The sequence below is a fragment of the Peromyscus leucopus genome, chromosome 22 (assembly GCF_004664715.2).
Source record: "Peromyscus leucopus breed LL Stock chromosome 22, UCI_PerLeu_2.1, whole genome shotgun sequence".
In the NCBI taxonomy this organism is placed as follows: domain Eukaryota; kingdom Metazoa; phylum Chordata; class Mammalia; order Rodentia; family Cricetidae; genus Peromyscus; species Peromyscus leucopus.
Window position 1 is genome coordinate 30031885 of NC_051081.1, and position 14908 is coordinate 30046792.

General features: G+C 42.0%; 1 protein-coding gene across 1 annotated transcript in view; it reads right to left on the reverse strand.

Moving 5' to 3' along the window:
- The window catches only part of Ltbp1 (latent transforming growth factor beta binding protein 1), a 403424-nt gene that overhangs the window by 82612 nt on the left and 305904 nt on the right, over positions 1-14908 (reverse strand). The window contains 4 exon segments of the mRNA XM_028873448.2: positions 3071-3193; positions 4414-4536; positions 11275-11313; positions 11316-11396. Of these exon segments, the coding sequence (XP_028729281.1) occupies positions 3071-3193; positions 4414-4536; positions 11275-11313; positions 11316-11396 (366 nt within the window).

Below are 14908 nucleotides of genomic sequence, written 5' to 3' on the forward strand. Positions count from 1 at the left end.
TCCTCCCACAGCTGTGAGAGGTATGTGAACATTCATAGACAGTTAATTATGGCAAAATACACTCCACCGGTGAGGATCGGAAACAGGACTAGTTGGGAATTAGCAGGCTGAAGTGCTAATGTAATTTCAAAGGGAGCTCTGAGTTAGCTGGATGGACTCCAGTCCTATTTATAACCCAAACCCTGGGGAAATTAATCCTGACTTTAAGAGAAATGAGCTTCATTACACATCCAAAGGAAATTTTCTTGTGGAACGTAATTATATCTTATAAACATATATATTAATAATAAAGAGTAAGTTGGCCAAAAGTTTTTGTTTGGCTTGTCATGTAATGAATGTTTTTGGAATGAAAACATTTTTTAGGGCCTTCTGATGACATACCTATACACTTTTTAAAAAGCCAGAATAAAAGAAAATACTCTCTTGCCGGGCAGTGGTGGTGCATGCCTTTAATTCCAGTACTCGGGAAGCAGAGACAGGTGGATCTCTGTGAGTTCCAGTCCAGCCTTGTCTACAGAGAGAGTTCTATGACAGCCAAGGATACACAGAGAAACCCTGACTCTAAAACTCAAAATAATAGTAATAATAATAATAATAATAATAAATTCTGGTGAATAATAATAAATTCTGGTGAACCAAAATTTCAGGCATGGTTGGGCCTGGAGAGATAGATCAGTGGTTGTTCTTCCAGGGGACTTGGGTGCAAGTCCTTCACTTATACGGTAACTCACAACTGTCTATAACTCCAGTCCCAGGGGATCTGATGCCCTCTTCTGACTTCCATAAGCACTGCACACACATGGTGCACAGACAAAGCAACCATACACATAAAAGGCTTTAAAAACATAGGCATGACCTAGTGACCCCAGTGGCTTGGCCAAGAAGCAAGTCAGAAGAGTCAGTGATGGTCAGTGTAGGTTTCCCATGTGTTTGTATGGGCCTTTACAGTGATATTTTATTTGTGCTGAAATGTGATTTTATTTGTATATTAATAAAGTTGCCCAGGAGATCAGAGCCTTCAGCTTACCACTCACTGCCATCCTTCTCTTGAGAGAGAGACCTTCTTCCTGTGTCCTATCTTTTTATTGCCTTCCTGTTCTGCCTTCTTATTGGCTCTAAACTCAGCTACATGACTTCCTCATCACTGCCTGTCTATACAGACCTCCAGGTCTTTATGGTTGGTACTGGGATTAAAGGCGTGTGTCACCATGCTGGCTGTGTCCTTGAACACACAGAGACTCTGCCTGCCATGTGATTGGGGATTAAGGGCGTGTGCTACCACTGCCTGACTCCTGCTTATGGCTTGCTTGCTTATGGCTTGCTGTGACTTCCGATCTCCAGGCAACTTTATTAACATACAAATAAAATCACATTTCAGCACAAATAAAATGTCATCATAGGCCTTGCTACTTACTGACTTCCTAAGAGTGCCTCCCCTAGCAGAATCTTCACAACACAGAGCTCCCTCCCACCCAACTGCGCCTTCTTCCTTGGATGCTATCATGTCAAATCCTTAACCCACAGATTGAAGTTCCCCAAGTACAATTTTTCAGGTATCATCCGGTTCAGAACTTGTTTGATTCCTTGTCCATTTTTCAGTAGAAATGCTGATGATGGTATTTTGTCCAGGTTATTAAACCTTAAGAAATACTATTATCTTAAGAGTAAAAATCCTAAAAGCTGACTTTCTGGTACACAGACAATGCGCATTTTAAAGCCTTTGAAATTAGACCCAAATTGCCCCTTCAAAAGGACTGGGTCATTTTATGCTCTGAGAAGTGTGTCATTGGGGGTAGACTTTGAGGTTTCAAGGGCCCAAGTCAATCCCACTGTCTCTATCTTCCTGCTGCCCTCGGAACCAGATGTAGGACTCTCAGCTGCTTCTCCAGCACCATGTCTGCCTGTGTGCCATCATGCTTCCCACCAAAATAACAGTGGATTAAACCTCTGAAACTGTAAGCCAGTCCCAATTAAATGTTTTCTTTTTAAGAGTTGCCGTGGTCATGGTGTTTCTTCACAGGATTGGAACACTGACTAAGACAATGGTAGAGCTTGGGCCCTATAACCATCTGCCTGTGTAATCTCCCACTTAGGTTCATAAGTTGGAACACTTGATCTCTAGCAGGCAGTGGTGGTTTTGGAGGCTGTGGGACTTCAAGGAAACTCTAGAGAACTGGAGGAAATGGTCACTAGGGGATGCTTCCAACTCTACTCCCTGTTCTGGCTCTGCCTGTTGGCCCTCAAGCATCTAAGCAACCAGCCTTTACCTCCTGCTGCTTCTGCCTCAAACAGCTCTGGCCACCATGCCTTCTCCATCATGGCAGACTGTATCTTCAAACTATGAACCGAAATAAAGCCTCCCATCCTTAGATTCCTTCTTGTCTGGTATTTTGATTGTAGCAATGAGAAAATTAACATCACCCCTCACTCTGATGCACTGATGCTGCATGTGAAACCCAGCCCAGATGTTCATGTGTCTGGTTTCAGGACTGACGGGTTACAAAGGCAACAAAGAGGCAGGTAAGCTGGACACACGGTGTTCCTTGGATGGGCCCTAAACACATAGAATGTTTATGAGCTGGTGGTGAGAGAGAGAGATAAAAGACCATGCCAGGAGAAAATAGTCTCTCGTGGATCACCTGGCCAGGAGCCCTGAACAACTCCTACAGGTTCTAAGCCACAGTCAACTGCCCGGTGCTAGATGTGTGTGGTGTCTTGTAGAAGTGTTTCATACAGAAAAACTCAGCTCTTTTAAAGCCAGTAGCTGGTATGGAAAATTCAGCTGTGCTTACTTGTTTGGGCCATTTGGAAGACAGTTTTGTATAAGTGAGGTTTTACAGTTCAGAACCATGCGCCCAGATTAAGCCATCCATCACTGGTACAAAGAAAACTTGCAATCTCCTCTCTTCTTGGTCTATTCATATGGCAGTGGAAGAAAACACTTTGCAGGAAGCTAACCCTCAATTACGAAGGCAAAGACTGAGCTCCTGCACAACAGGTGGGGAGACCCCAGATTGCCTCAGATCGAAGCGCAGCGTGTTCTGGTCCTGAGGCAGGAGGTGATGCTTACCCTCACAGTGGTCTCCCAGCACAGACGCTCTGTAACCCTGGTTGCACACACACTGGAAGGAGCCCTCTGTGTTCCTGCATTGCCCATGAGAGCAGAGGTGATGGTGCTGGCATTCGTCAATATCTGTGAGCAAAACAGCACAGAGAAACTGGAATCCATCATTTGCATCAGAGAAGATACAGCAGTTCCTGATTTATAACCGAGCAAGACCTTTCAGTAAGTGATGTATGCTAAGCTGAAAAAAAAAAAGGGGGGGGTAACTATAATAGGGAAAATTTTAATAAACTTGAAAATGTAAACCATCTGCATGTGTAAGTTTATTTAAATATGGGTAGCAAATAGCTTGCTGTAATTTGTGAATCTCATTTTGGTATATTCAATTTTGACACTTGCTTTGAAAGCACACAGGCTTATAATAGCCTAAAGCAAAGGTCCTCAAATTGTAGTATACAGGCCAAATTCAGCCCACTACCAATTAGTACAAATAAAGCTTTATTTAGAACCACTCTGTTGTCAACCTTTGTTTTTTTTTTCCCCCTGTTGATGATCTGGTAGGTGGGTGATTCTGGCTATATCCTATCCATCACTGAATGCCACCTGACAGGCTCTGCCAAAGGACTCTGAATGTGGCAGCCTGGTTATATCATGTGCAGATTTTTGTATCCACTCATTGGTAGGTAAATGGGGTTAGGGATTATAAAGGTAAGCATGTTAAGAGGGATTCTAGAGCAAGTTACTTAACGTATCCATGTGCATGAATGTGCCGGCGTTTACCCCATCACTGCTCCCTCCTAGGTTAGTCAGGCATTTGATGTTCTAGAAAGGGATGCCTGGGGAGGTGACAACAATAATAATAATGGAAGAGGCTTTTGTAATCACCATCAGATACTCTTGCTTTTATAACGCTGTCCGTGAATGGTTGTGCTTAGGAAATAGTCTTCACCTCTGAGAATAAGAAGCAAACTATTTCAGTGTACCAAAACTGGCAAAAAAAAAAAAAGGAAGCTAAATACACACTGAAATTACTAACGTTTTATAGTGTAATACCAAGCCAATCTACTGACTTTCTCATTGTGGAACCACCGTACCTAAAACCTCAACCTGAATGTAAACGCTTCCATGGAAGTTACTTTATGCAGTAAAGCATTACAAAGACAGTTTTCCTCCTTAATATGATGCTTAGCCCCCGGTCACCAAGGTCCTGTTTTTCTACTTTAACTCACTTCATTTGATTTTATTGACTTGTCTGACTTATGTAAAAGGACGTGGGTTTGGGGACACTCTGACGACGTAGGCTGTGTCCCGCACCCTAGTCTCAGTCAGTCGTGATGGCGCACGCCTACCTTCACATTGGTCTTTAGCGGCTGACAGCTGATAGCCCTGTCCACAGGTGCACCGGAAGGAGCCGTCAGTGTTTTTGCACTGCCCGTTCATGCATAGGTTCCCTTGTTGACATTCATCGATATCTGTTAACATATGTGGTGACAACTGGTTTTTAGAATGAGACCCGCTACACACACACACACACACACACACACACACACACACACACAGAGAGAAGAACATGGTAATCCCTACCGTGTGTTCTGGGGTTACTGTCAACAAACGGCAGTACTTTGGCTGGGCACTAAAAACTTTACCAAGCCAGTAGGTTGGACTGTGCAAGTCAGATGATTGCAAAAGCAACCTACAGCTCTCCAGTATCTCATCCAAACACTCTGCATATAGACAACATAACAACTGGGAGTTGAAGATGAAAGGCAGAACGTAAAGAACATGGTAACAGCGACTGGAGTCTGTGGGGGCCCACTGCGCTGCATGAAAGACAGAAATAAAACTATCGGGAATAAACGAATCGAAGGCCTGGCAGTTACAGAAGGCAACAGAAGCATATGCTTTCTTTATAACTTGAACTATAAGGTCAAAGAGGTGTGTTAAGTAAGACTAACCTATCTTTCAAAGTAACACAAAAAACATAAAAAAAATGGTACTGATGTGACATATGATGATAATGACAGATGGGAGAGAAAGTGGTATTGGAGAATTTAATAAAAATGCTTTCAGGGACCCAGCACCTGGGGAGGCTGAGACAGGAGGGGGCCAGGAGTTCCATCTGTGTAGATACATAGTGAAAGCCTGTCTCAGAAAATTCCAAACAAATATCACATGTTCTCGTTCTCTCTCTCTCTCTCTCTCTCTCTCTCTCTCTCTCTCTCTCTCTCTCTCTCTCCTCTCTCCTTCTGTATATGTCCGTGCACATGAGAATGTATAGTTAGGGCACAATGTAGAGATGGGAGTGATCTAAATGAGGGGAGGACGAACCGAGAGAAGGTACTAGACTACATGTGACATGGAGCAGTAGGGAGCAATATTCTGGGGAAGAAGCAGAGGAAAGGGAGTAGGGGAAGGGAGCAGAAGGTAAGAGTGAGATGTGGCAATAGTGTATGAAAACATCACAGTGAAGTCCATTTTTAAATACTAGCCAAACATCAACTGAAAAATAAATAACTCCAAAAGAATAAAGAGAGAGAGAGAGAGAGAGCGCCTTGACAAAAGATAGAGCAACTGGCTGAGAAAGAATGTAACATTATAAAGGAATACTACCAATCATTAGTGTCCTTGGAAATGTCATGTATACGAATTGACAGGACCGTAGTAAAGCAGGGCTTCATCTATTACGTGGACGTTCCCAACAGAAACAGGGTTGGCTTTCCACCTGGTTCTGCTTGTGTACCGTAATGGTTTATCTTGCCTGTCAACTGGACGTGCTTCACCTCAGTGACAAACCTCTCGGCTACGTGTGTGTGTGTATGAGAGATTTTCAAGATTAGGTTAACTGAGGTGGAAAGAGCCACACTCTAACTGCCAACCTGTACAAAAAGGGGAAAGAAAGCTGTGAGCCAGCGCTCACCCACCCTACCCCCACCTTCCTCACTGTGGATACAGTATGGCAGCCATCTTGAGTTCCTACCATCATGACTCCCCATCAAACTATGAGTTAAAATAGGCTCTTCCTCTCTCTCTCCCTCTCTGGTTGTATTTGTTCCAACAAGGCAGAAAGTTAACTAATACAGCTCCTGTATGGTTCTGTCCTAATTTGTGAATTCTGTCCTGCTTCATCTGCATCGTCCCTGCCTAAGTGTGTTCTGCTGGACAGCTAGCAATGTACAAGAATTTGTAATTACTAAAATGCGGTGCGGTTGTTCCTCACCACCTGAGGGCAACATACGTGAACCTCACTAGCCTTCTCTCGGACCTGACCAGCAAGGCATAGAGCAACTAAGATAGCTGTCAAGAAGCCGTGCTCTATGGCCGATGGACAACCTATAACTATTGTTTGCCTCTAAAAACGTCTTACTTCAAATGTGTCTCAAAGGGTTTCCCAGGAATTCCCATTCACTGTACAGCCCTAGTATGATTGACAGTTGCCATTTTTCTGAGCAAAGTTGGGTTTCTTAATCTCCAATGTAGTATTAGCCCTCTGACCCTTATCCTGAGGAAACTTAGATGTCAAATTATTCCAAGTTTCCCAACATAACATAAAGCTTCCACATTACGAATACACTTAGGGTTCAAAGATTTGTTTCTCATTTTACTTTATTTTCCATTGCATTTGCTTTCATTGATTAAAATCTTAAAATCGTTTTATCTACTTCACTGATTGGGTCAGTGGCTCCTTTTATTTATTAATAATTCCTGTTTGTACACAGAGGCACTGAGTCATTAAGCCAAATTTCATCCTCAGAATTGTGTTGTGCCTTCCCAGAATCCTCAGTTTATTAGCATTAGGAGTGGTTGTAGACACCTCTGTGCTTTGTATGAAAACACTTGAGGCATCAGTGCACAAACTTGAGGCCAAAACCAGTTCTTGCTGGATCTCACATCACATCTATTAGAATTTTTAGTGCTTTGGCATCTTTCTGACGTTCTCATAGATGATGGCGAATTAGGTATTCCCACATGAAGGTATTTGCCAAGAGGCTAGGTACTCCATTCCAAGTACCATCAAGGTACGCCAGACATCACTTAAGCTACTTGTTTATGTTGGGAAGACTGCCCAAAGCCATTTATTATAAGCCATGACGCAGACACCTGGGATCTCAAGGCATGTCATTATCTTACACAAAATGCTCTCTCTGTCTTTAAGGTGACCAAAGGGAAAGAGGCACCCTAGTTTTAGAGATAAATTTTTTTCTTTTCCAATGAAGGTCAGAATTATTGAAACAGGGAATATTAAATTAGGCATTTAGGATACATCTTACTTTTAACAAATCTTATTGTGACAAGTCCTGTCCAGAGAAAAAGATATAGATTGTCTATGTCTGTTTATAAAGTTAAGGCATACAATGATTTATATACATACATATATATATATATATGTAATTGCCCAACTGTTTGGGCAATGGTCAAAAGCAAGACAGTTATACCAGCCATGCACTCAGTGTGTGTCTACTCTGTCATCCCTTTCGAGAGTAGAGGTTGCTAACATTGCATGACATAAAGTCTAGAAGTCTGAGGTTATTCATGCACGATCTCACAGTGATCCACAAGAAAAGCCACTATGAAAGAAGCAGTGAGAACATTACACACACACACATACACACACACACACACACACACACAAAAATGTTAAGAGTCAATGTTATATATATTTATATATGTTATATATGCTATAATGTTAAAAGTAAGAAGCAATGAATTAATACATTGAAACATTAGATATACTCAGAGTCTCAAAAAAAGCCACCAGGACATTTAACAAGGTAAAGACAAAGTAAACATTAGGGACTGTCAACAAAGCAAGATTGGTGGAGTTCCTTGGATATAAAGAAGGAACAGGTTTATGATCTGGGATGCAACTAATAGTGTAAGATGTTCTTTAAGGAAAATAACTAAGGAAAAAGCTGTTCTTAGTAGAGAAAGGAAAGGCTTTGGTAGCAGAGTAATGAGAGAAGTTAGCCATGATGTAGATGCCCAAAGCACAAAATAAGAATTTCCCTTTATTCTATCCTAGACTCCAATGGGGAGACTCAGAGTGGAGGGCTGGGTGGAAAGCCAAGCAAAGCCAACAGCCCCTCCCCAGCTCGATCTCTGCACTGTGCTATTTCCTCCCCTGGTGAGTTTTCCTTCCCTTGTTTTTAGTATCTATGACCAGGTTCAGACAGCAACACCTCTTCAAGGCTTTCCCAGCACACAAGCAGAACCAACCATACTTCTTGGATTTAACAAGGCTTTTCTCGTTGCCTCTAATGTCACAAACACCACCAAAACTGTCATGTCCCTTTCTTCATACACACCAACTCATTCCCCAGAAGCATCCCCCACCTGGAATTAAAACATGTAATCTTCACATTGACTCTGGCAGTTTGTTACCATGACTGATCCCTTATGCATAAGGAAAGTGGCCCATGGTGAACTAAGGGAGCCTATTTAAAACAGTAGCTTATAAATGTTAAAGCCAAGAACTGGTAGATCTTGTCTCTTTAAAGAAGTTCTAGAGATGGAACCCAGGACTTTTTACATGCTAAACATGCACAGGGCCACTGGTCTACATCTTCATCCATCCCCTTTGTATAAAACCTAAAACCTGGACTTTGAATTTCACACATTTTCTCCCAGCCCTCTTCCTTTCTTAGTCAACCCAGGGTTCTACGTTGTGTTCGTTTATCTTATTTCCCAGTCAGTGACATATCCTGAAGAGCAGAGGCCAGGATCCTGTACCACGTCTTTTTTTGTGATACCTTTTTTAGGTGATATCTTTATCATGATTGGACCGGGCAGATACAGATTTCTAGAGAAAACAATGTAGACATGAAGTGTTCTGGTCATTGAACACATGAATCAGTTGCCTGGGTCATTCTCACAATAACAGTGCTAACTTTAGCCTTCATTGTTTGGTTAAGATGGCTACACTTGCTGGAATTAAGTGGGGCTCTAGGGAGAGCTATCAGAGAGCAGAAGGCTCAACTGTGGCCATGGTCAAAAGCAAGACAGTTGTACCGGCCATGCACTCAATGTGTGTCTACTCCGAGCGTCATCCCTTTCGAGAGTAGAGGTTGCTAACATTGCATGACATACAGTCTAGAAGTCTGAGGTTATTCGTGCATGGTTTCACAGTGATCCACGAGAAAAGTCACTATGAAAGAAGCAGGAAGGAAGGAGGTGGGGATGGAATGTCAGCGACTCACGAGCAAGCAGGTGGGTCTAAATAAGCCCAGAACACTCAGACAGCATGATGTTGATTTGAAGAGCTCAGAGACTAAAAGCTGAAGAGAGCAACAGGGGCAATTAAATTGGGATATGAGATGGAGACAGAGTTTTCATCAATAGTAGATTAAAAAAAAACAGGGAAGTAAAATGATAGGATATGGTTATAAAGGAAACATATCAAATAAATATGAATTATCGGGGGCTGGAGAGATGGCTCAGTGGTTAAGAGCAAGTAAATAAGACTGCTCTTCAGAGGTTCTGAGTTCAATTCCAGCAACCACATGTGGCTCACAACACCTGTAATGAGATCTGGTGCCTTTCTGCCTGCAGAGACACATGCAGACAGAACACTGTATACATAATAAATAAATAAATCTTTAAAAAAAAAAAAGGAAAAAAATATGAATTATCAGCAACATCTAAGGTTCAAGATCTTTGTTCACTGTTACCCTGGTAAGTGTGGTGGGGTGAGATTAAGAGATGGGAGAGAAATTCTACATAGTTCCTATGTAGAGCTTGGCCTGAGAAGATGCGTATCTTAAGGAGTCAACAGGAAAGGTGTGAGGATGGGTGGGCAGAGAGGGGACGGGGAGAAATGGAGATGTGTCTATTGTACGTCATTCATAGGAACCGGCTGGTATTCCACTGTGAGCAAGGAACAGGGCGCCCAATCCAATGCCTTTGGGGTCCCTGCTGCAAGCAGAGAATGACTCATCTTCCTACAGAGCACTGGGACATTCCTTTATTCCTTGACTACTGCAAGGAGAACTTAATAGCCCAGCTCCTTCACTTAAAGTGCAATATTAACTTAGGAAAGAAGAGAAACCTGTATTTATTTCCTGATTTTGGCCTTACGAAGAACATGCTTTGGGGTACAAATGCAGTGGAAGAAAAGTAGAACAAACTATAGTTTGGTTGTAAGGGGGAAAATAATCAATATTTAGGAGCTGAGGAAATGGCTGGGGGGGAGGGGAAGAGTGCTTACTCAGCAAGCACGAGGACCTGAGTTCGGATCCCCCACAGCCACATCAAAAGCAGGAATGGCTGTGTGTGCTTTGTAGCTCCAGCTCCAGAAAATGGACACAGGCCCATCCCAAGAGCTTACAGGCCAATCAGCTCAGCTGAGCAAGTTTTCAACTCAATGAAAGACTTCTTGATATTCTGCTGTGGCTTTTACATTTATGTGCATGGATACACACACACACAAATTACAATTTGTTAAAAAAGAATTATTAAGAGCAAAGTTAGGGAAACTACAGACCAATTATACTGTACCATAAAAAGGCATGTCATATATACATGCATGTACAAAGGCACACACACATAAATGAATGTGTGTTAAGAGATTATACATGTTTATTTAAAAATAAAAAGCTTGATAAATATAAAAAGCTATTAATACAAATGTATAAAGAACAAATGTAAATTGTTAATAAATAAAAGTTATTAATAAATATTAATAACTGCAGGTGTTTAAAAGAGTTGTTAAGGAAATAAGGACACAAAAATTAAACTTCTTAGAGTTAAAAGAAATATACATTTAAGAACTAAAATGGATATTTTCCTATTTACTATTGCATACATCCAAATATTTCCACAGTTACAGATAAGTAATTTTAAAGCTGAAGCAAAAGTTTATTTTAAAAAGAGATCTGTCAACAATGAGAAGTTGGGGAAACCATGACAAGATATTAGGAGTATTGTGTGACCTTTAAAAATGACGTTCAGAGAGTTAATAAGAGCATGTAAGATGTGTATAACATACAAATGACAAAAGGCAGATGAAAACTTTGCATATCACATCCAGGGTTCAAGACACATGACATTTATAAATCCATCCTGGATTTACCTAAACAAGGAGCCAAATATGCTTTAAGGAGATCAACAGGGGAAAAAAAAACCCCACAGGAGCGTGGTCCATTTTTAAGGCCAGCCACTCAACTCTGCTGATGAAAGAAGTTCAAACGCAGTGGAAAGCGTGACCACAGCATTACCTTGACAGTGCCTGTGGTCCGGCGTGGGGCTGTAGCCCTGTGGCAGGAACACATGTAGGAGCCTTCGAGGTTGGTGCAGGAACCGTTAGTGCAGACCTTGGGCTGCTGGCATTCGTCCACATCTTACAAGATGTCGCATAATGGAAAGAAACAAGAAGAGAGGAAAAGAAAACGTGAGTCGAATCGAGCTTGATTAGAGATGGGAAGAGCAGACCTCCGGAAGACCAAGCGGATTCTTGGACTTCTGAGATAGTCCTGACAAGAAGCAGGAGCTGTGCTTCGGAGTGGACCGTGGCTCTGTGCTTCAGGAACTTTCTAAGCCCAATGAAGACGGGACCAAATGAGCTGTAAACAAATCAAAAGAGCATTGGGGGGCCTGTTGTAAGTGAGGGTGGGAATGGTAATTTTAGGACAATATGTCCCGCAGGGGAAAAAAAAAATCTCTAGAGAAAGAGGTGGGGATCATTCTGGGAGGTGATGGATCCAGGAAGATGAGAGCGCCTTCAGAAACAAAATCTGTGACTTGGGGCCTAGAAAGGCACCCCTGGGCTACAACTGAAGGAAGAAAGTCATACACACCACCACAGGGCATGAATTGGCATGATAAAACCAATTCCTGGGCTGCTTCTTGAGAGGCTAATTGGGCAGCTAGAAGGGAGCCTGCAGATTCGACAAACAGAGGCCACAGTCAAGCTACTACTTATGGGACTGCATATGGGCACAGAATGTTCTCCATAACTGTAGCAAAATGAACATGGGACACACATTTCCGAGAGAAAGAAACTGATACTTAGGGAAGTTCAGTATCTTGTCCAAGGTTACAGGGTTAGAAAATGTTGATGATTCTGGGGCTGGAGTTAATGGTTTAACATGTTCATCCAGAGGTCCCAGGTTCAATTCCCAACATCCACATGGCAGCTCACAGTTGTCTGTAACTCCAGTTCTGGAGGACCAGGTGCCCCATTCTGGTCTCAGAGGATACCAGACCCACACATGGGGTACATACATACATGCAGGCAAAATACCCAGACACATAAAATAAAATAAAATTTTAAAAAGAAAGAAAGAAAATGGCAGTTCTGAGATTTGAATCCAAAGCTCATTTAAAAAGCAAAACAAAACCCAGTAACACATTTCTGTCATGGGCAAACTTAAGCCCTGTGGGAAAAAAAACAGAGAGCAGGTGAGTATGGGTTGCTTTTAACTATTTGCTAACTATATTTATACTGAAAATAATTAAGTTTTCACTGGTTTCATTTACCAATCATCCATTGAGTGGATGCTCTATGCTTGCTATGAAGAAGAAAGAGGCCAGGAGAGAAGGCTCAGTTGGTAGAGAGTTTGCCATGCAACTGTGAGGACCAGAGTCTGGAATCTCAGAACCCATTTAAATGGGCACGGTGGCCTCCTGTCATCCTGGCACTCAGGAGGCAGAGACAGGGGATTCCTGGGAAAAGTTGGTTAAGCAGACTACCAAAAATTGCCAGCCCTGGGTCAATGAGAGACCCTACCTCAATATATAAAATCAGCCTTGACTGCTGAAGACTCCTAAGGTCAACCTTGGGCTTCCACATACATGTGCACACACCCATGCTCACACGTACATGTGAATGTGCATATACACCAAAAGCCAGTTTTGAAATTCTGTGTCCCATTTGAATGCTCTTAGGTAAGTCACTCATGATTGTTGTGGGGACCTACATGTGTGTAGCATCAATAATCAAAGAGGAAAACCCTCAGAACTGCTAAAACGCCACACGTCACTTTAATTTAGTCTAAGTATTATTAGCCTATAACTTAATCAAAACACCTTTTTTAAGATTTATTTTTATCTTAAATATTGTGTGTGTGTGTGTGTGTGTGTGTGTGTGTGTATGTGTGAGGGCATGTGTACATGAGTGGCCCTCTTCTCTGCTGAAATTGGAGTTATAAGCAGTTATACCCAACATGGGTACTGGAAACTGAACTTAGGTCCTCTGCAAGAACAGCATGAGCTCTTAGCTTCTAAGCTATCTCTCCAGCCAAATGAAACCATCACAATCACGAAGGCTCTTCAATACATTTGTTCCATTTTTCACTGTTCACCGAGAAAGTGAAAATACCGTTGTCTATCCTCTGAAGGCAGCATGCCAGCAGACCGGCACAGATTTTGCCTTCATTTAGCAACCCACAGCTTGGATTACTCTTATGCTCGTTGCATTTTAAGAAGATCGTTTTCTTTCGTAAGAGAGAACTCAGAAAGCAAGTTAGATTAAAACACAGCAGAGGCACATCTGGGGGTGTGCATTCCATGTGCACACTGAGGAAGAAGCCATTGGCATTGCCCACGGAGGAGCTCAGTGTTGCTTTCAAAAAAAAAAAAACAACCCTAATTACGGTGCTCTAATCTTCGCTTCTGACAACAGCAAATAGTACTTCCAGGCCGTCTCATTACCCATCCTTTCTTTGCTTGTGGGAACCTACTTTGGTAAACACTGAGAGCAAACAACTTGAAAGAAGATGCCAAGAGTTGGGTCCAAAGTAAATAGTGGAACAGAACAAGCCTAGACGCGGGGCATGTAAAATTCCAGACGGCAGCAAGAGAATGTCATGTCTAGTATCTGGTTAGGTTTCAAAAATGTTAACAAGTTCAGAAATGTATGGACTCTCTGTTTAATTACTCATGTCCCAGCAAAAGTGATTTACAGAGCTATAGAACGTAACAGCAAAGCCTGTTCCTATGGCCATATTTTATTTAAATTGCAGACACTGCAGATTGCCATGCATGGGATCCTTACAAAGTTGACTTTTTTTTTTTTTTTTTTAAAAAAAGCTATTACCATGATTAATGATGAAGCAGGATGCTGTGTAATATGTAGGGCCTTTTCCTATGTTTATCCTTTTCTTTACTTATTACAGACAGAATTGCACAAAACTAGTCATTTCCGTAGACAAACCAGTTAAGAGTCGAATGGGTGCATGGCCTTGATGGAGATTAAGCTCTGGAAGGAATAACATGTAGTAAAATATCCCCCAAGGAATTTCTACAAATAAGGAAGGTAGCTACAGAGCAGCACCCACCCCAAACACACACACACACACACACACACACACACACACAGAGAGAGAGAGAGAGAGAGAGAGAGAGAGAGAGAGAGAGAGAGAGAGAGAGAAGCTTGACCAATACACGAAGAACAAAGTAAACTCCATAATGTATCCCGAGGCCAAAACTGACTGCACACTCTCTTTTCTTTATGGTGTTCCCTACACTATCCTATGGTGCCACCAAGCACTCCAAGGTTCATGGCAGAAACCTGGCATCATCTCTTCTACCTGCCCCCTCTCCCTCTATCTCCATATTCTATGATTGCCGAGCTATTTCGACCTACTTCCAAGGGACCACTCCAGTATACCGATTTCATTTCATTATTACCACTCCAGTACCGATTTCATTTCATTATTTCATTCCATTTCTATGACTCCCATGTCTTCTCCCCTGGACTGCTGTCGTCATTTTAAAATTAAGTTTTTAAAAGACTCGCGATCATCTCTACTCCATTATCTAGCTTGTAGCCAGAACAAAGTCTCTAAAATGCAAGTCTGAGCAATCATTTGCTCATATACTGTAACATTTTTCAAAAGTGTCCAGTATTTT